The sequence below is a fragment of the Gouania willdenowi genome, chromosome 19, assembly GCF_900634775.1.
Source record: "Gouania willdenowi chromosome 19, fGouWil2.1, whole genome shotgun sequence".
NCBI lineage: Eukaryota > Metazoa > Chordata > Actinopteri > Blenniiformes > Gobiesocidae > Gouania > Gouania willdenowi.
Genome location: NC_041062.1, coordinates 19,372,163 through 19,393,453, shown reverse-complemented (window position 1 = coordinate 19,393,453; position 21,291 = coordinate 19,372,163). Strand labels below are relative to the sequence as shown.

The 21,291-nt window shown below is 37.9% G+C and overlaps 1 protein-coding gene across 6 annotated transcripts in view; it reads right to left on the bottom strand.

The window, feature by feature from the left end:
- Positions 1-845: 845 nt before the first annotated feature.
- Positions 846-21,291, bottom strand: part of arhgap17a (Rho GTPase activating protein 17a) — a 67,758-nt gene continuing 47,312 nt past the window's right edge. For 2 of the 6 annotated variants that reach the window (XM_028476408.1, XM_028476410.1), the window contains 10 exons: positions 20,443-20,554; positions 18,004-18,085; positions 16,218-16,298; positions 16,031-16,144; positions 15,029-15,120; positions 12,213-12,357; positions 10,883-11,119; positions 8,107-8,252; positions 4,117-4,602; positions 846-1,445 (listed from right to left, as the gene is read on the bottom strand). In XM_028476408.1, coding sequence (XP_028332209.1) covers positions 1,264-1,445; positions 4,117-4,602; positions 8,107-8,252; positions 10,883-11,119; positions 12,213-12,357; positions 15,029-15,120; positions 16,031-16,144; positions 16,218-16,298; positions 18,004-18,085; positions 20,443-20,554 — 1,677 coding nt within the window. In that variant the 3' untranslated portion in view covers positions 846-1,263. Of the gene's footprint in view, positions 1,446-4,013; positions 4,033-4,116; positions 4,603-8,106; positions 8,253-10,882; positions 11,120-12,212; positions 12,358-15,028; positions 15,121-16,030; positions 16,145-16,217; positions 16,299-18,003; positions 18,086-20,442; positions 20,555-21,291 lie in introns of all 6 variants that reach the window. The other 4 variants (XM_028476409.1, XM_028476412.1, XM_028476413.1 and 1 more) reach the window with 3 other exon arrangements.

The following is a 21,291-nucleotide window of genomic DNA, read 5'->3' as shown; positions in this document are numbered from 1 at the left end:
CAAAAAGCATACATACATACAAAGGCCAGGAGCTTCCAAATGCAGCATCATCGCTATGTCGAGTGTAATGGCATTTCTCTCAGAGAGTTCTCCTGAAGCTCAGGGATAAGGCAGCACGGTTCGGTTGGAACATCTGACATTCTGCAGTGATCTGTGAAAGCTCGGCTCCCCGGGACTCCAAGGAGAGCCAGGAGGGTAAAATAACAGCAAAGCTTACACGCATTCAAAGAATAATACTTTGACCTGGGAAAGTCTTCCACCACTTCACTACCAAGAACAGGCCACACATGGGGCTCTCAGCTCAGCGCGAAAGAAGAGGAAAAAAAACAAACAAACTAAAAACCATTTCACGTGTGATGTTTTCTGTAGAAATAGTGTGTATGTTCACACTGAGAGGCTCCATCACACACTCCTTCTGTTGCACAGGGTCGTCTTTTCATCCCTGAAACATCGCCGTTGCCATGACAACTTCCCAGAAACACTAAGGAAGTCCATCGCGGAGTAAATGTATTACAACAGTTGTTTCGTGATCGATAATAATAAGGCGTAATCTACATTTAAAAACTGCATTAATTACCTCAAGCCACAAGGAATGTTGTTTTTTTTTTTTTTTCCTAAACTTGTAAATAAATATTAATATCGATGTAAAGAACGGGAGAATCCACACAAAAAAAGAAGTAAAAAGACGACTGGAAACCTGCAGTCACCAGCTACACTGATCACTGATTGAGTCGCTACTTCACCTGCTGCCCACACGTGCTAAACAATACATGCTATGGTTTACCTTTTTGTTCTGAGGCCATTTTTAAACATTCTCAGTACTCACTGTAGTACTGGAAATGATCTGTGTTTGATCCGTTAAGTCATGGGGGGAGGGGGGAGGGGGGCATTTTTAAAAATGTATCCTTTTCATTTTATGGTTAAATGGAACCAATGAGGATTTTGTGACATTTACACATTCTAGAATCTTTATTGAATAATACGTGACTCACATGCGACCAAGGTTTGTTTAAAATAATAAACGTCGGCAGATTTCCTCGTGTCAATGACTTCCTTTTAAAGGCCAATCATAAAACCTATTTAGTTATTTTGGTAGACGGAGTTCAAACTGTGTGTTTCATGTTTTTTTTTTAGGATGAAAGTGAAAATATGAAATCTTCTATAATAATTGCAAAGTTAAATTTAAAGATTAAAAGTGTGAATTGAACCTTTGGCTTTTTGATGCGGACACAGAGCTGTGTGGTGGAGATAATGAGATGCTCCTTATAGGACGGTGCTCTCAGAGTCCAGCTCACAGTCTTTGGAGAGCAGCAGCGACGCTGATGAAGAGGAGGAGGAGGAGGAGGAAGAGGAGTGAGCAGGAGGAGGAAGATGGGCCGTCTGCTGCTCAACAGCAAGGTCAGGAACCAAAGCTCGACTCGGGCCCTTAAAGGACGTCATGGGGTCTGCACATCAACACAGAAACAAAGCAACAAAAACGTCAACACTTAAAGAGACAAACACACAATTCACACCTTCAGTGTGTGAACCTAGAGCTATGGAGGTAGATATGCAGCAGACTGGGAGAGCTTGTAGAATATAATGTGAACTTGTAAATAAAAATTCACACACACACGTGAAATAAATTTCACGAAGGTGTAGATTTTATATTTAAACCCAAAGAAAATATTCACAGGTGTGTCGACGGATATTTACGCAAATAAAATGACGGCTGCAAACTTGTAATACAACATTTACTCCAGGGCTGAATTCAATTATAATTACATTTTCAATTACCCATGTTCAATTACAATTACAGTGACCAGCATTCTTTACAATTACAATTATATTCTCAATTAATAAAGTTCAAGTACAATTAATCACAATTACTGAGCCTTAAATAAATAACCTAATAAAAGTGAACCTTCCTCTTGTGTTAGCTTTCTGTTAGCATCTCTTATAATAATATTATTATAAATCAGCTGTAAAATACACTAACATCCAATATCTATCATCTAATTTCTTTCCTATCTATTAGTTACCTTGTTAGGCTTCATAATCAATGAAAATATAGGTTTAAATATTTTTGGTGTGGGCGTCTGAGCCTTTTTTGTGTCACTATAGCCCTAGATTTATTTATTATTTTAAATTAGTAAAATGTGAGAAAAAATAAAATAAATAATTATATATTTTTTTTAATTAAACAAAATAAAAATAATAAAAAATAAATAATAGTAAAATCGTAAAATGTGAGAAAGCTTGATATGAAACATATTTTAATAATTGTTAACTACATATGTACATAAAACTGTAACATGGTTCACCAGTTTTGCATTAAATTACAATTGAGAATTTCCATGGCAATTGCAATTACAAAGTCAAGTATCTGAATTCAATTACAATTGAATCACAATTACGACAGCAACTGATTTTAATAATTACAATTGTAATTACGCTATAATTGTAATGAATTGTTAATTACACAACTAAAATTATAACTGACCCCAACCCTGATTTACTCCTATGTTTTTTATTTTTATTACTCATTATGTAAAAAGTTTTATTAAGGTTACAACGTCTACAGATGCACAAACTAAATCTGTTTTGCAACAGACGTCTCGCAAAATGTGTTGAAAAAAAATCAAGCAGCGCCGATTCACGTGAGAAAAGTAGTTTGAGCAGCTGTAGCAACAGAGTGGAGAAGTTAGAACCACAAAGTTGTGGTTGAAAACCATAACTGGCACAAATAACAAACAAAAAAAAACTTGGATTATAAGTTTGCCGCTGTCATTTTCCCATCATTTGTGACATGAAATCATTTCACTTTCATTGTATGTGGATTTTTTCTGCACGTTCTGCCATTTTGCAACATATCAACCTTCTTCGGAGCTCAATCATTGTCAAAGCTGATGTGAGTGTGTGAACAGCAGGGGGCGCTGTGTGCACAGAGCAGAAATAAACCCAGCAGAGCCACGGATGGTCAAATATGCAGCAGTGATTGATTGCCGAGAAAAACAGTTGGAAATTCAGAATGAGCTTTGGTTGGTTGTTGGATGATGCAGATGTGCTTTGACTCTGTTTGCTAATGAAGGGGTTCTCAACATTGGGGTCAGGGCCCCATTTGGGGTTGTGAGGCAGTGGGAGGGGGTCTCCAGATGTTTGTAAGAAACAAAATAGATTTTGAACAATTCTAGCCCATTTTTAAATATTTTTACCCCTTTTCTGTAACTCAACCAAACCATATTTTTTTACTTATTTTCATCACTTTTTTTTGTCATATTTAATGCATTACTTGGCACATTTTCCACTCTCAAGACAACATCAGCACTTCTAAACCCTTTCCACCACTTTTCCCACATAATGTTGCATATGTTGACTTATTATTGTCACTTTTATCCTCTTTTCACCATATTTCATACTTATTTTCGTCAATTTAACCACATTCACAATTTGCCAGTTTAAACAAATTGTTTCTACTTTTTAAATGTCATTTTTTACCACCTTTTCTGTCTGTTTTTGGCCACTTTAATTCATCTTTTGACCAATTTCTGTGGTTTTTAAAATCCAATTTCACCACCTTTTCCACCATTTTTTGTTACTCTTAACACATTTTTTTCTCTGATTAAAACACAGATTTACATTTTAAGATGATTATATATTGAGGCACAAATACGTTCAACCACCTTCAGGTACAGTAGGTGTCCCCGGTCTCTGGCACCTTTCATTTGGGGGTCGTAGGCTGAAAAGGTTGTGAACCACTGAGCTGACTCACACTCAGGCTTTAAAATGATTAATTAGCTCCAAAATGAGATGACGAGTGAATTCAGTCACTGATGAGAACAACTGTGATGTCAGACTGACACTAAACAAAGCGAGGAAACAAAACACCTTCATCCATTGATGTTCGTCACTTCTAAACGTGGACATCATGGTGAGGAGAAATGTTTGCTAAAGGGCAACAGGCTCAAAATAATGAGGAATGTAAAAGCAAATGAAAAATGAAAGTAGTGCTGCTGAAAAAGTGATGAACAAACCTGAGTGTGTTTCTTTCATCTGTGGAGCGATTACAATGCAGGGCTTAGTCACTTCATCATCCAGCACAGGAACCATCAACACTCATACAGAACCAGTACTCACCCATTGTCCTGTAAGCAGCAGCGGAGATCCCATTGGTCTCACTGGTGCTGGGCTGTGGAGGGGGGGGGATACTGGGACGGTTCCGAGGCTTGGGGACGGGTCGTGGTCTGGGCAGAGAACCAGACTGAAAAGAAGGCAGGGAAAGAGGAGGGGCTACATCGTGGCTGCCAGTGGAGGGCGGGGGCGTGTCCGGAGGGCTGGGCGTGCCGGGTGGGGAGGGGTCGGCACTCTTCTGCTCCCCCGGGTGTGAGGAGGCATGTGTGGGAGGCTCTGGGGGTGGGTGGCTGGGGGCCTGGATGGGCGTCTGATTGCTGGAGTGGCGTCGGTGCGTGGGCTGTAGAGGTGGGGAGGTGGGGGAGGTGGGCGAGTGACTGGAGAGTGGTCTTGGGGAGGGACTGAGTGTCTGTGAGGAGGGGGCGCTGGCTGATGGCTGACTGGGAGGAGGGTTTGTAGGTTTGGGAGGGGGAGGAGCCTGTTTCTTTGACACTGAAACACAACCATAAATATTCTGTTAAAACCTGTCACCAGCAGGTGGACCTCTATTAAACATTCAAAATAAAACACAAAGGGCACTTTATTTTGAAAACACACAAGCAGATTCATCATTTGATTTCATATTGTTGACATAGGAAGGTACAGTATATACTGTATGCCCCTCCTAGAACAGCGTTTCTCAAATGGGGGTACACGTACTTAAGTAAACTAAATTATTAGTTTATTATTTAAAAGAATAATAATAATTATTATTACTAAATTAAGTCAAGTTTGTATTTCCTATTTGTTCTTCAATTAACATTTTGTTCAATATTTTCATTTGTCTTTTGATATTAATTTTTGTGTAGTTTGTTTATATTTCTTAGTTTATTAGTTAATTTGTGTTTATTGAAAGGGGTGGAGCTCTTATACGAGCCCTTTGGGCTTCAGTCCCTCCTTGTTTTTTCTTTAATGTGTGCTAAATAAATACATAAATGAAATATATTAAATAAATGTACGTGATGGCACTACAGGGGCAACTTGAGAGAGAGAAAGTGGAAAATTAACAAAGAAATCATTAAAAATATGAGATTTTGTATTGTATAAAAATTATAATCATAATAATGATGATGAAAATGATCTTGATTAGGAGATGAAGTGGAAATACAAGATATGAGAAAAACTATAGATTCAGGAGGCACTAAATACTGTTTCTTTCCACTTATTTACAAAAAAAGATTCTTTAAAATATGTGTTCAGCATCTTCTCTGATGTTTAGAAGGTGTGGATGTTCCCCTACACGCACACGTTTGGGTGTTTTTCACTTGTCAATAGTGATAGTGACCTGTTATTACTACCCTGTATGTACTGATTTCATCTGAGGAATAAAATATGTAAAAATGGTCTGGAAATTTCCATGCTATTTTTATTTATTCCAGTAATTGTAAATAAATATCACAAAAAGCAGATTTTCAAGAAAATTCACATGGTGATAAAAACATTGTAGTCAGGTGATCATTTTTACCCAATCGGAAAATGCCATTTTTTGTTCCCTTCACCAGGGAAGCCTCAAATGCCCCAGAAATGATTAGACCAAAGACCAAGTTTCCACCCATGGTAGTTTTTTCCATTTTGTTAGGCATGGCATAGGTGAAAATAAAAGAACACAACTCTGATTTGTCATGTATTGTCATATTTTCATAGATCATGATGATAATGACTTTTTATTGGGTATAATATATCGGCGATAGTGATAGTGTTACTAATTCTAGCGATAGTTCACATGCTAATATTAAAGACATCTTTAAAACTTGTTAGAACTTCAACTTGCTGACTTTACTGTTACAGTGCAGACCACTAGAGAAGGCTTTAGTTAATCGATGTGATTCCAAGCGGATAAAACGGTTGTATGAATCCTCGATGACCGCCAGAGGAGGTGCTTAAAGCACTGGATGTTCCATCTCGCACATGCACAGGTCGAGTAATTATAACAACAATGTCTGCAATGAGGCATCGCTGATGGACTGGGCTGCAGGCTCCAACGCGGAATCATGCAAGGTACGTGACAAAGCCAGTACCAGGTGTGACAGGGAATTACCTAGACATCCCATAGGGGCAGCGATGTTATAACTGTGAGTCAAAAGATCATTAGTCAATCTGCACTGAGGTAGGGGGAAGCATGCATCTGGTCTCACCGCCTCATCTGGCGACACTATCAGTGCTGCAATGGCAAGATCAACTGGAGCTAGTTGATCTAAGCCGTAGCTGCCAGCATCATGCATGGTGGCTGTCGCTTGTTTGATGGGAGAGAACCCTCGAGTCGAGCCAGCATCAGCGGAGCTCAGCAATGTAGGGGTCAGAGGGAGGTAGGTTACCACAAAGGCCAAGGGGTTGGGGGCCTGCCTGAAAAAAGCATTTGCCGTTCGGGTAGGGACTGGAGCTTCATCCAACACAAGGCGTGCCAAGGCCATGGCTGCACAGTGCCAAGGCTGGACACTGAGCCTACAGAGGAGGTCCTACTAGAACCCTCTGAAAAGACATGAGAGGCAATCTCATCCTGCCCATTCCCGCCAGCGTCACCAAACAGAGTACAGGATGCTGCCGTGGACAGCTCACCCTCCTCCTAAATGCCCAACTTTTATTTATTGATTTCTCATCTGCTTTTAACACGATTCAACCACACATTTTAATCCGCCGGCTGTTGGATCATTTTAACTTAAGTAATAATCTTGTGGACTGGATTTGAGACTTCTGAACAAACAGAACACAGAGCGTCAGAGTGAACTGGTTTTTTATCAAACACAGTGTGCTCTTCCACTGGATCTCCACAGGGGTGTGTGCTGTCACCTCTGCTTTTATTCTCTACACAAATATGTGTCAGAGTACTGATACAGTGGTGGTTAGTCTCCTCCAGGGCAATGAGAGCAGCCATGGTCCTATAACTGATGATTTTATCAAATGATGCAATGAATCATATCTGGAAGTTAACACTGTAAAAACCAAAGATATGATTATTGATTTTAGAGGACTGACAAGGATCAACCATGACATCACGACCATCAAGGGAGTCAATGTTGAATGTGTTCAATTCCAATAAATACAATCATTGATAACTGAACTTTGAGGAGAACTGTGAAGCTGTGTGTAAAAGGGGCCACACCAGCGTCTTCACTGCTTAAGGAAGCTGTCCTACCTCCACGTGGACAAAACTATGATGACCCTTTTTTACCGTGCTTTTATTGAATCAGTTTTATATTTTTGTCTGGTGTCATGGTTTGGTGGGTTACCTCTGAAGAACACAAACAGACTGGGCCAGTTAGTGAAATGGTCCAGTAGAATCATTGGTGAGCCTCAGTTACAGCGAATCGCCCGCTCAATTAAGGCAGATACCTCCCACCCTCTGTCGGCAGAGTTCCAGCTCCTTCCATCCGGTCGGAGGTTCAGGGTCCCAAAGAGCAGAACAAAGCGCTACAGGGACAGCTTTGTTCCAGCCGCAGCTGTTCTTTAGTAAGTTATAGTTTTAGATAATTATAGTAGTTTTATCCTTTTACTGTCTTTTACTGTGATGCTGTAATGATCTTTTAATTGCTCAGTTGCCCCTCTTTCCTTCGGTCCTGGTCCTTCGGTAGGATGTCGTGTTGTGAATTGTCTGTTTTTGTCAGTGCTTTGTGGTCTGTTGTTTTAATATCAATGTAGATGCCATCCTGTTTTTCACTGCAAAACAAATCTACCTACGGGTATTAATAAAGTCACCTGAAGCTGAACCTGAACCTGAAGGTGGAATGGTCCTGCAACAGGGTTAGTAGATATAGACTCTCCAGGTCATCCAGGGGTCACAGGTGACTTTGTTGACATAATTACTTGACCTGCCCATGCGCGAGATGGAACAGCCGGTGCTTTAAGCACCGCCTCCGGCGGTCAGTAAGGATGAAATAAAACATGATCAGCAGTTGCTCTCATACTCTAAGAATCATGGGATTGGATGAAGTGTATAGTTTCTATCAACAGTGCACGTACCTCTGCGCAGGGTGTGAGGACTCGGCCCTATTGATCCAGGCCCGGGTGTTCCGGTGCTGTTCTGACCTGCAGCCTGGCTTCCTCCTCCTGCTGAGCCGTTCCTCTGAAGCACGGGTGTGGATGTGCAGTCTCGTAGCTTTGGGTTACTTTAAAGGAGACAAAATAAACAAACACAAGTTTTCGAGGTGGCAAGATGTGTAAAGTGTTCCACTGCATGCATCACTCAGAGGTTAGTCATTTTTTTAAGTGTTTTCATTTCAAAGTAACTCTTTAATGTCCCATGCTTCATATCATTGATTTAATCTGTGCTTCTGATCTCTGTTCATCAAAGCCATCCTTCAGTTTTAGCCCAACAGGGTCAAAGGGCCAGACTTCCCACTTTGGGCCAGTTTTTAGTGACAAAGGCCAATTGTTGTCAACCCTTTGTGGGCTGACTCCAGCAATTGATGCTTATCAAATAAATCTTGTGGTTTACCTGGAAAAACAACAGGTTGAACTGACGGAACAAAAAGTTCCTCAAAAGGTCTTTGAGGAAACATGCGTTTGATTTAAACGCATCAATCAATGCCTGTACTACGAAGCTGAATAAACATATGACAGAAACTGTGTAAAGACAAGCACAATGCTATTACTATAATTATTATAATATATATATATATATAAAATCACACCCACACTTACAGTATGTGTAAGATTTGGAAATAGTGTTTATGGTAACCTGTCAGCATTTTCTTTCTTTCTTCTTTTCTGTAATTGTCTCTGTCTTTGTGTTGTCTGTGCCAATTTTTTTTTTTTTTTAAATAAAACAAATAATAACATGAAGACTTAAAATCAATCATTCAGACCACAAACAACACTGTTGCAGCAAAAGCAGAAAAGAAGGAATGCAGGCCTCGAATTAATGATTGTTAATGCTTAAATTAGTGAGATTATACAATAATAATTCATGGGAGAATACAGACACTTTGATCAGTTTTACATTATTAAGACACAGACCTTGTCTGTGGCACTGATGCTGCGTTCATACAGCTCAGCATACATCATAAGGTGGAATAATATATTTGCATTTTAAATAGCCTGGATTATTTTACAGGCTCTCAGCGTCACCACAGAATACTGTACATGAATGAATGAATGGATGCATTTATTTATCGGTCTGAAAGCGCCCAACACACAGGTTTTATCAGCTGATGTAGGTCAGTCAATAAGATTAAAGTCTATGTTTCCTACAGGACGTCATCGGTAAATGAAAGGATTGCATCAATGTCTAAATATTCTCTCTCCTGTGAGCGTCACATCAGATCCACACAGCGACATGTTCACACAATGATCCTCTTTTTATTGGGCAGCTCGTTTTCCAAAAGAACTGATTGGTCAGAAGGCGGAGCTTTATGCTGGCTTGAATCTTATCAAGTCCTTAAACCTACTCCTAACCAGGTAAGGTGTTCAGCCTAAGTTACCATGGTGATTTAGCCCCGTAAGAAGTTAACTAGTACAGGACAAACCGATTAAATTTAGGAAGTTTGCACAATAAGACGAAATCCAGCTTCTTAGTTTAGGCTTCTAAAGTTTGTCCAACACAGGGGGTGTAAAGAAACTAGTTTTATCTCACAACACTGTTATATTGGGGGGGATCAACTAAATCTATGGCCACAGCTGTCCAGACATTCTGATTGAATGTTCAAATTCATCTGCTGCAAAGTGGATTCAATGTGTGGCCAAAGGACACAATGACAAAGACTGGGATTAGAACCGTAAACTCCATTTGGGTGGATGACCAATTTATTCCTTATTTCTACATTATTAAATGTTTGTGCAGCAGACAGAGAAGACCAATCCGTGTATCATTCGTTCATTTGTTTTTCATTATGTAACAAAAACATGTAAATTTTTCAAATTCAAGGTCTTTTGCTTTGGTACAGAAAACAAAAAACGGAAAACGAACACCTTTATTCGTTTTCTCCATTACGATTGGCCAAAGTACGTGACCCGGAAGTGAAAGCTCATCCAACGCTAATGGCTATGCTAACGACAGATCGCTGCTTCCAACTGCGCATCCGAAACGTGTCCTTTTCGCTTTATCTGGTGTTGGGCACAGAACCTCCTCACAGACATTTCAGAGGATTTAGAGAATCCTAAGTGTTGCAGAGCTAATGATATCTCGGAATGTGTAACAGTTCACTTCCGGGTCACGGACTTTGGCAAATCGGTAATGGAGAAAACGAATAAAGGTGCTTGTTTTCCGTAGCGAAGTAAAAGAGCTTGAAATAAAAAAAACAAGCCGTTTTCCGTTCTTTCATTTTGGTTTTGGAAACCACCTACCAAATGAGTGTTTTTTTTTTGTTTTTCATGTTTTTGTCACATAATGAAAAACAAACGAATGATACACGGATTAAGTCCATCTGCCTCAAATTTAACTTCCTCAAATGTCAGTGTGATTGTGCGCACTGACGTCTCCACATTAAACGAGCAAAACGCTCATTTAAAAAGGGTCGGTCTACACCAGTTCTGCTCATGCACTAATGAATCTCAGTGAATTCCATGCAGCAGGTGAGGAAACTGCGTCACTAAAGGATTTAGGGAAGCAACTGAATTACCACCCTTTATTTCAGATCTTTGTGAATCCGCCCCTTAGTGTAGATTCAACTCAATGTTTTATAAATGAGGCCCCTGGTCTTTTTTGAAGTTGTTGACCCCCCTTGGTCCTGATCATGCAGGTCTGTGTGTAACTCATGAAGCAGCAGCAGCAGCAGGGATGCGGTGCAGCAGCTCTTACCTAAGCTCCTCTGTGTGCTGGGACAGAAGCTGCTGAGCTGCTGCCAGAGCAGCCAGACTCTGAGCCAAGCTATGCTGGGCACTGTCAAACCCTGACCCCCCCGGTGGAGTCTGGTGCTCCACCTGAGCCTCCAGGGGGGGTAAAGGAGGCTGGAAGGCAGGTGAGTTGTGCTGTTTTCTACCTAAGGTGTTACTGCCTTTACGGAGGTTGTGTTCCAAGTGCTTGTTAGGGTTGCTGCTGCACAGGGGGAGCAAAGAGGGAAGGTGAGGGACAGATTGGATAAGAAAGTCACCAATTAGAGCAGAATCATTAGTACCCAAGAGAAAAGTTATATATATTAGAAAATAATTACATACAAGTCAACAATTAGCATGAAACAGGGTTGGGATCAATTACATTTTCAATTATCCATGTTCAATTACAATTAAATTACCATTACAGTTACCAGCATTTTTTCCAATTAGAATTAACTTGCAATTATTGTTTCTTATTTTCAGAAAGTCAATTACAATTACGTTCTCAATTACTAAAGTTCAATTACAATTAATCACAATTACTGAGCCTAAAATAAATAACTTAATAAAAGTTAATCTTCCTCTTGTGTTAGCTTTCTGCTAGCATCTCTTATGATATCGAGTCCTAAATCAGCTGTAAAATACACTAAAAACATATATATCATCTAATTTCTTTCAGATCTATTGGTTACCTTGTTAGTCTTCCTAATCAATGAAAATATAAGTCTTAAAAAATGTTTAAATGGTAAAATGTGGGAAAGTTTGATATGAAATGTATTTTAATAATTGTTAACTCGATATGTAGTTAACATAGAACTGTACATAGTACTGTAACATGGTTCCCCAGTTTTTGTGTTTGTTTTTTGTTGTTTTTAAAGCGACTTTGAGTTCCCAAAAAAAAGCGCTATATAAAATTGATGTTCATTATATTAGTATATTATATTAAATTATAATTGACCATTTTCATCAAATTTACATTTAATTAGGATTATGACAGCAACCGTTCTTTAAAATTATTAATTAGAATTATTTTTAATTTAATGGTATTTAATTATTAATTTGATTGTATTTTTTTTTTATACATTTTTCTAATTTACATTTTTTATTTACAATTATAACTACGCCATAATTGTAATTAACTATCAATTACGTGATTGCAATGACAATTGACCCCAACCCTGGTATGAAATATTAGAGACGGAGACCAAAGGAGGTAACTGGAAAAAGCAAAATGATATAGAAAGAGTTTGTGGTATTATTATAGACATAGACACATAGTAGCTAACTCAGGTGTAGAAAGTAATCAGAGTAATTACTTGTCTTTGCGTGAGGTGTCGCTCTCTGGTCCCACCATGCTGCCAGGCCTCTTTCTTTCTATGGTGCTGCAGTCGTAGTCCAGGTGATTGAGGTTGGAAGCAGGCGAGGGCATCACAAATGCCCCCGACACATTAAAGTCCACATCTGGGACAGGAAAAGAGGAGATGTTGACACTTTGATTTCCATCACATGACGAGAGCAAAGGAGCTACCATAGCAACATTGGGAGTCAATAAAAATACATGAGAAAACTTTGACCACACTTTAAGATCTACCACGGACAGCTCTACACCATCTACTTTATTGGGGGCTTATAACTGTAAATAATGTGATTTTATTATTTCCAATCCACTTTATTTATACAGCACATTTAAACAACAAAACGTGCTGCACATGAGATCATAAAAACAATAAAACCAAAACAATGCAAATGAGCTCCATCACTAAATGAGTATAAAACAATAAATAGAAATAAAACTGATTCAAAAATAAATAAATGACAACAAAAATAAAATAAACAATTTATTTATTTAAATATCACACTTGTTAAATAATTATTAAATATCTATATAAGATCAAAATAATATTGAATCAGTAACAATGGAGTTAGATTGACATTTATTTTAAAAATATAAATACAATCATTACAAATATTTAGAAAATAAAGTTTGTAAAATATACAGAGTGAAAATGTAGGATTTCCATTTCATCATGGCAGAACAAAAAGCGGTTTGTTTATCTCAGATAATCTCAAATTAAAAAATTCCACCAAGTTCATTATGTCTTCTTTTTGAATAAAATGCTACGGTCATCTATTCCGACAACTTTTTTCAGAAAATAAAGGAAATTAAAAAAAAAAAGAACTGAAAAAGAAATAAAAGAAAATAAAGATCAAATTAAAATTCCTGAAAAAAAAAAGTGTTTTGTTTTTCTCTACTGCATATGACAGATTGTTAATCATGTTATTGTTGATTTAATGTGTTTACTGTTGATTTTAATGTATTTATTGATTTTTAAACTATAAACTGTTTTCTGTTGCACTTTTTAATTATGTAAAGCACATCGAGTTGTGTATGAAATGCGCTATACAAATACATTAGCGTTGCCTTGCCTTCACCATTTCTCAGAACAACATGAAAGGCACAGTGATATGATCACCGAGTGCGTCCTAACCCAGACCTTCCCCAAAACAAGCCACACTACAGAACTCACTCACACGTGCTGTCCCTTAGAGGAGAAAAAGCCAAGAGGGGCACATATTGTGCTGCGATTTGTTAAAGGGGACATATCATGCTAAATCCACTTTTTTAGCCCTTAAATGCATTTTGTTGTATATTTAGAGTGTTTAGAAGTACAGAAAAAATCAAATTAGTCTCTTCAGGTGCTCTGTAGATATCTTTATATTCTGTTTTGCTCATATTTTTCAATCTCTTTCGATTTTTCTATTCTCTATTACGTTTTTTGAACTATTACATCACAGTATTTGCAGCGGAACTGCCAAATTAGTACATCAACTCCAGTTTCAACACTTTGAGCAATCCACCATTTTTATTTCTCGCTTTTATTTTGTAGTCCAAGCTCAAGGATGTTGAAGTTACGAGAGGATAAATCAAAATGTTCGGTTGTTGGATGTAGTAACCCACACGCTTCATTACACCGTCTCCCAGCATCAGAACCTTTTCAAAGTGACTGGTTGAGTTTTATTTTTTACGGAAATGTACCCACATCTGTGGGTAAGGTCATTTTTGTGTGCGTGAAGCACTTCAAGGTTGACAGCTTCAGCAACCTCCACCAGTATAAAGAAGGATTTGCCGAAAGACTTTGTCTGATTGAGGGTTAAATTCCTTCTATCTTTGGAGACGACGAACAGAGCACTTCGGTAAGCTGTAAATAACGCTAAAAAGTGTGATGATAAGACGTCCCTGTCATTGTTTTGTTAGCATTAGCAGTTGCACCGTCTTCATATGTTAGCGCTGTGTGCTCGTTTTAGATCCTTGATGATATGGCCTACGTGATTTAATTTAAGTCTAAAGTTTTCATTAGTCATTTCATTTTGCCGTTTTTGTCTTTGAAAAGACTGTATTAAAATGCATTTTGTGACGTTAGCTTGGCGCTAGCATTAGCTCGGTGCTTGTGCTAGCTCACTTGTTAGGGTTCTGCAGGTTCATCATCTTCATTTTCATCTCGCTCCGCCGGGTCCGACTCTGGCTGGAACATGTAAGGATGGATGGACAAGTCTTCTGTTGTTGACATTTTGTAAATAACCTCTGAATAAAAAGTTTATGCGCCGCTACAGAGCCGTATCTCTTCTATCAAACTACAAAAATGGCCGAGCAGGGTGGAGTTGAACCGAGTGTCACCTGAAGAGGGGGCGGGGTATGGAGTGTCTCATTTGCATTTAAAGAGACAGCACCAAAACGAGTTGCTCTCAGAAGCGCATCAGAAAAGGGGTAGAAAAGGGGTGGAGCTATAATAATGAGGAATTCAGACCCAAGCATTGCAGTTCCTCTTTATATAGACCACAACTGTATGATTTATATGTAAAAAGGAAGGATTTAAAACCATGATATGTCCCCTTTAACAAATGTGCCTCTGTGGCTAATTTAACCCAGAATTGTCTTTGAGAAAATATCGGGATATAAATGTTGGTCCGTATCATCCAGCCCTACTAGGAATGTGTGTGTTGTGTGTTTTTCACCCTTCAGGCTGACCTCAGATCAACCATCACTGTCTGATGGTGAATAAACACTGCAGTCATTTATGAGAGCATCAGTGGTGACTCAGCAAGTTGCAGCTGAATGTGAACCTGAACCTACCCTCAGGAAAGAACCAGTCAGCGTGCTGGATGATGGGCTCAACGATGCCCACCACGTGCACAGACGTAGCTGCAGCCATCTCAGCTAAGCTCCTAGATGAACAAAGTCAAAACACACGGCCACAGATTAGATAAGATCCTACTTGTCCTTATAAGGAACACTATATAAAACAAACTATATGATTTATCAGTGAAAATGTCCTGTATTCAGGGTCGGGGTCAGTTATAATTTTGTAATTGATAATTAATTACAATTATGGCATAATTATAATGGAAAATCTGTTGCTGCTGTAATCAGTTAATTTGGAAATGAGTTTAGATAATTGATTTTGTATTTGAAATTTTCATGGAAATCCTATAAAAACCGTCAGTACCAAGGCATGACAATGGGAAAAAAAATACAAATTTTAATTCTGAAATAAGGCTATAGTAAAGCATAAAAATGTAAACTTTTTTCTGAGATAAGGCAAAATAAAAACTAAAAAACTAGTTAAATATGATGAGCACACTTAAACTGAGGTGAAAATGCAGTAAGGCATGAAAAATGAGAAAAACGTGGAAAACACTTCAAAGGCAAAAAAATAAATAACGTTAACTTTAATAATTAAGAACACAATTGTAATTGAATTTTAGGGGAAAAAATAATAATTGTAATTTCAATTGTAATTGGGAAAAATGCCAGTCACTGTAACCATAATTGAGTTGTAATTGAACATGGATAATTGAAGATGTAATTGTAACTGAAGTTTAGATCAAGTAAACTTTTCTATTTTTTATAAAAACTGAAAATAGAAAAATTTCGGGTTTTTTTTTTGATGAGGTTAATAAGGCATAAAAATGAAAAAACATTAGGATTTTTTTCTGAGATAAGGCTATATTAAAGCATAAGAATGGAAAAATACATGCATTTTCTTTTGAGAATAAAGGCAATAGTAAGGCATAAAAATGTTTTGGAACATTTTTCTGAGATAAGGCTATCATAAGAAGAGTAAAAACCTCTTACCCCTCAGTCTTGGCCCAGAGCAGATTAGGCCCGAGGACGATGGCGATGTTGCTCGGCGTCATCTTGTTGGCCTCGCTGTCCTGAGTCAGTTTGGATAAAAACTTAACCAGATACCTGCAGAAGTTAAAAGTGTGAGTATTCTCCTAAAACACAACGAGCAGCAGAGGATAAAGCACGTTGCTCTGACCTCAGGTTGGTTTTGTTGCTCTTTGGTAGTTTATCACACACAACCCAGAGAGCCTGGAGCCGCTTGTCTGGGTCTGACACGCTGCAATGACAGAACACGACAGAGACGTGAACGCAGACATCATTGTTTACCATTCAGCTGGACCAATCCAATCTACTGCCATGTTACGCTGTAGAGCAGGGGTGTCAAACTCATTTTAGTTCAGGGGCCCAATACGGACCAGTTTAATCTCACGTGGGCCACAGATTAGCAGTAAAATGAGCTTTTGTATCATTTATGTGCCCTCGTTTGCAGTTCCACGTATAATAGTGTGTAAAGCAGGGGTCACCAACACGGTGCCCGCGGGCACCAAGTAGCCCACATGTACCATGTGAGGGGCCCTCAGGAGCTCTAGTCACCAATGAGCTCCATCTATAATCTGATTTACTTCCATGATTCAAACTCACAAAGATAAATACATATGAGAGATGTCGTTGGTACTGAGTAAAGTTAAATACTTGGGATGTCCCGATACTACTTTTCTACTTCCGATACAAAACCGATATTGCAACCTTGAGTATTGGTCGATACCAATATCGATCCGATACGATATCAGCACGAATCATACATACTTTTATTACTTATTTTGTAGCGTGGAATGTTATAAAAGGCTTGATCATGTGATGTTACTCAAACAGAGAACAATAGTCAACAATTCAAGTTCACTTCAGTTATTTTTTACTTTCAGTATATGTTGGGAACAACTGAGGGTGGGGACAAAAGAGATTTTAGATGCAGTCCGATAAAATCCAATTTTCGTTTTCTGGCTGATATCGGACCAATATCCGATATCAATATCGGACCAATATCCGATATCAATATCGGATCGGGACACCCCTATTAAATACAGGTGTGCATGATAAAGTTTTAATATTAAATTAATCATCTCTAAATGTTTATTTTCACTGAAAAAATGTGACAAATGTTTTTAAGTGCTGCATATTTGGTGTATGAGTTGTGGTATGTTATATATAATATGATTTATAAGATACATTTTAAAAATCGCAAGGAGAATTTTTGTAAAACACAACGTAATTGTTACATTTTACAAATGCCACATGTTAGACGATAGTTAAAAGTTGTTTGTTAGTGGCGAGTAAAATAGGAAGATGATAATTGTCTATGAAATGTTGTGAAAATAAAACAATTACATAAATTAGGAGAAATAAAGTGTTGCATGAACAAACATTTCCTACCTTTTTAAGTAACTGCTAGCATTCCTTATTATCTATCCCTCTGATTAAAGTGAAAGTGTGAACATTTGGTATTCAAGAAGTGCTTTTCTAACTGGTAGCCCTTTGGACTATATGGTACCTGTGAAGTAGCTCACAGTTTCAGAATGGTTGGTGACCCATGGTGTAAAGTACATTATATAAAGCACAGACAATATCCAAGCAAGAAGTGAAAAATGTCCTTGTATTTGTGACCAAATTTTATTCAATTTGGGGAAACCTTGGGGAATAATATGAGCAAAATTGTAGGATTTTGGAAAAGTACTTCTAACAATTTCCGATCACAATGACTGCCATCATGTGATATAGGCATTGGGAAAACTGTGAGCCCTGAAAAAAAAAAAAAAAGTGTATAATTTGAGGGACTGAGATATCTACATTTGAATTAGTTGCTGATTTAAACAATTAGTAATGTGTTCGGTGTCATTTTCACTTTCTCCTGCGGGCGAAATTGGGAGCTTCAAAGGGCCTGATTTGACAAGTGTCCTGTAGAGAGTGATTCATAGGAGCCTTGCCTGGATGCCAGGATCCAATCATCATAAAGCTGGTAGGTCATTAGAGGTTCAGGGAGTTCCCTCAGGTAGGACTTCAGGGCTCCTGAAAGCAGATATGAGGAAAATTACATCATTTGAGGGAATTTTATTATTATTTATTTAACAATGGTTAGATGTTGTACAGAAAATATGTTTGTTAGAAATATGACTCACTGAGGATTTTGATAGAAAATGGAACAAATGGATTTGATTTTTATAAAGACACCAGCAGTTAAAGGATAACGTCACCTTTGATTTTTTTCCTTCGTGTATAATGAAGAAAACTGAAATGTAAATATATAATAGCATTAACATTAACCTAGTAATAGCATTAACCTAACGTTAGCATTGGCCTAGTGTTAACATTAACCTAGTAATAGCATTAACCTAACGTTAGCATTAGCCTAGTGTTAACATTAACCTAGTAATAGCATTAACTTAACGTTAGCATTGGCCTAGTGTTAACATTAACCTAGTAATAGCATTAACCTAATGTTAGCATTGGCCTAGTGTTAACATTAACCTAGTAATAGCATTAAGCTAATGTTAGCATTAGCCTAATGTTGATATTAACCTAGTAATAGCATTAACCTAACGTTAGCATTGGCCTAATGTTAACATTAACCTAGTAATAGCATAAACCTAACGTTAGCATTGGCCTAGTGTTAACATTAACCTAGTAATAGTATTAAGCTAACGTTAGCATTAGCCTAGTGTTGACATGAACCTAGTAATAGCATTAACTTAACGTTAGCATTGGCCTAGTGTTAACATTAACCTAGTAATAGCATTAACCTAACGTTAGCATTAACCTAACGTTAGCATTAACCTAACTTTAACATAAACCTATTAATAGCATTAACCTAATGTTAGCATTGGCTTAGTGTTAACATTAACCTAGTAATAGCATTAACTTAACGTTAGCATTGGCCTAGTGTTAACATTAACCTAGTAATAGCATTAACCTAATGTTAGCATTAGCCTAGCTTTAACATTAACCTAGTAATAGCATTAACCTAACGTTAGCATTGGCTTAGTGTTAACATTAACCTAGTAATAGCATTAACCTGACGTTAGCATTGGCCTAGTGTTAACATTAACCTAGTAATAGCATTAACCTAATGTTAGCCTAGCTTTAACATTAAACAAGTAATAGCATTAACCTAGCATTAACATTAACCTAAAGTTAGCATTAGCCTAGCAATGGCATTAACTTAACGTTAGCATTGGCCTAGTGTTAACATTAACCTAGTAATAGCATTAACCTAATGTTAGCATTGGCCTAGTGTTAACATTAACCTAGTAATAGCATTAAGCTAATGTTAGCATTAGCCTAATGTTGACATGAACCTAGTAATAGCATTAACTTAACGTTAGCATTGGCCTAGTGTTAACATTAACCTAGTAATAGCATTAACCTAACGTTAGCATTAACCTAACGTTAGCATTAACCTAACTTTAACATAAACCTATTAATAGCATTAACCTAATGTTAGCATTGGCTTAGTGTTAACATTAACCTAGTAATAGCATTAACTTAACGTTAGCATTGGCCTAGTGTTAACATTAACCTAGTAATAGCATTAGCCTAGCTTTAACATTAACCTAGTAATAGCATTAACCTAACGTTAGCATTGGCTTAGTGTTAACATTAACCTAGTAATAGCATTAACCTGACGTTAGCATTGGCCTAGTGTTAACATTAACCTAGTAATAGCATTAACCTAATGTTAGCCTAGCTTTAACATTAAACAAGTAATAGCATTAACCTAGCATTAACATTAACCTAAAGTTAGCATTAGCCTAGCAATGGCATTAGCATTAATCTAACACTAGCATTAACACTAACCTAGCATTAGCTTAGCATTGAAGTGTTGAAATAGTGGAAATAGTTGAAAAAGGTTGAAATAAGTTAAAGGCAGTAACTGAACATGATAAAGGTTAAATGGTCAAAATCTGTTAAAGAATAACTGGAAATGAAGGGGTTAAAAGTTGAAAAAGCTGAAATTTCCAATAGAAATTAATGGGAAATAAAAGATATAAGTCAAAAAGTTTAAAAGTTACAAATTCTAGAAGTGAGAGCATAAATCTCGGGAACTTTCTGAATTTACTGATATCTTGTTTGGCTCCTGAATCCTCACTAATAATCTAAATCAAACATCTACAGTATGTGGTGTGACCATCCTTTGATTCTGAACAACATAAACCAACTCAGCTCGTCACTTTTTTTTATTGATGCAGTAGAACTTCCTTGTGTCTTGTTGCTCTGTGCTTGGTTTTGGCTAGATTATAAGAATTTATCTAAAAATATTTCCTAAATAGAGCAGAAGAATTTGATACTGAACAAGGTTTATTTAGATATAAGAACAGTTTTTAATGAATTCATTTCCTTCAAATGTTGCAGCTAATTTTGTCCAGTACCTGCAACAGCGTGAGGGTCTGAGTAGAACCCCTCCAGTTGGGATGTGGAACAGTCCAGCGCTGCCTTTAGCTTCTTTAACTTGGAGGCCCCTGCTGCTATCCTGAATAGACCCTGACACACACACACACACGCACACACACACACACATATTAGCTGCCAAAATCAACAAAAGCACATGCCGGCATTTCACATGCAAACAATGTAACGCACACTTTCCCGATCTTCTACACACTCCCTCTGACAGCAGCACATAATGAAACCTTAAAGCAGGAGAACAAACAGTGTCTCTTTACTCTGTCACATAAACAAAGGCCATCTTCACCACATAATGACACAGGATGGCCTGACAGGGAAATCAATGGGATGGAAAACAAGAGTGCTGTGAATTTAAAGCCAACACACACGCTCATCCCTTGTTACAGGACGAACTAACACACACACACACACATTTGAATCAAGCTGCAGCCATGTTGAAAGTATCAGCTCTGTCTGTCCCTGAATACCAGAGATATTTGAGCCCCACACACACACACACACACACACACACACACGCACGCACACACACACACACACGCACACACGTACAGAGACACGCGTAACAAACAAACCTGATTTATGAATGGGTGACAAGTGCATTCTATTGTTTGCTAAATGTGTTTCGTGGAAACACCCAAAACTTTTCATCAATCCTTACATCCGGAACACGCTTTCAAGGAAGCATCGTGTTTACAGTCTCTGGCTGCTGGTTTAGATCTTATAACGTTTGCATGAACCACCTAAAATTCTGCCGTTTAATGAGAAATTAAGCTAACTTTAGCAACCAAAGCTCCAGGGGGATCCTTTTGCAA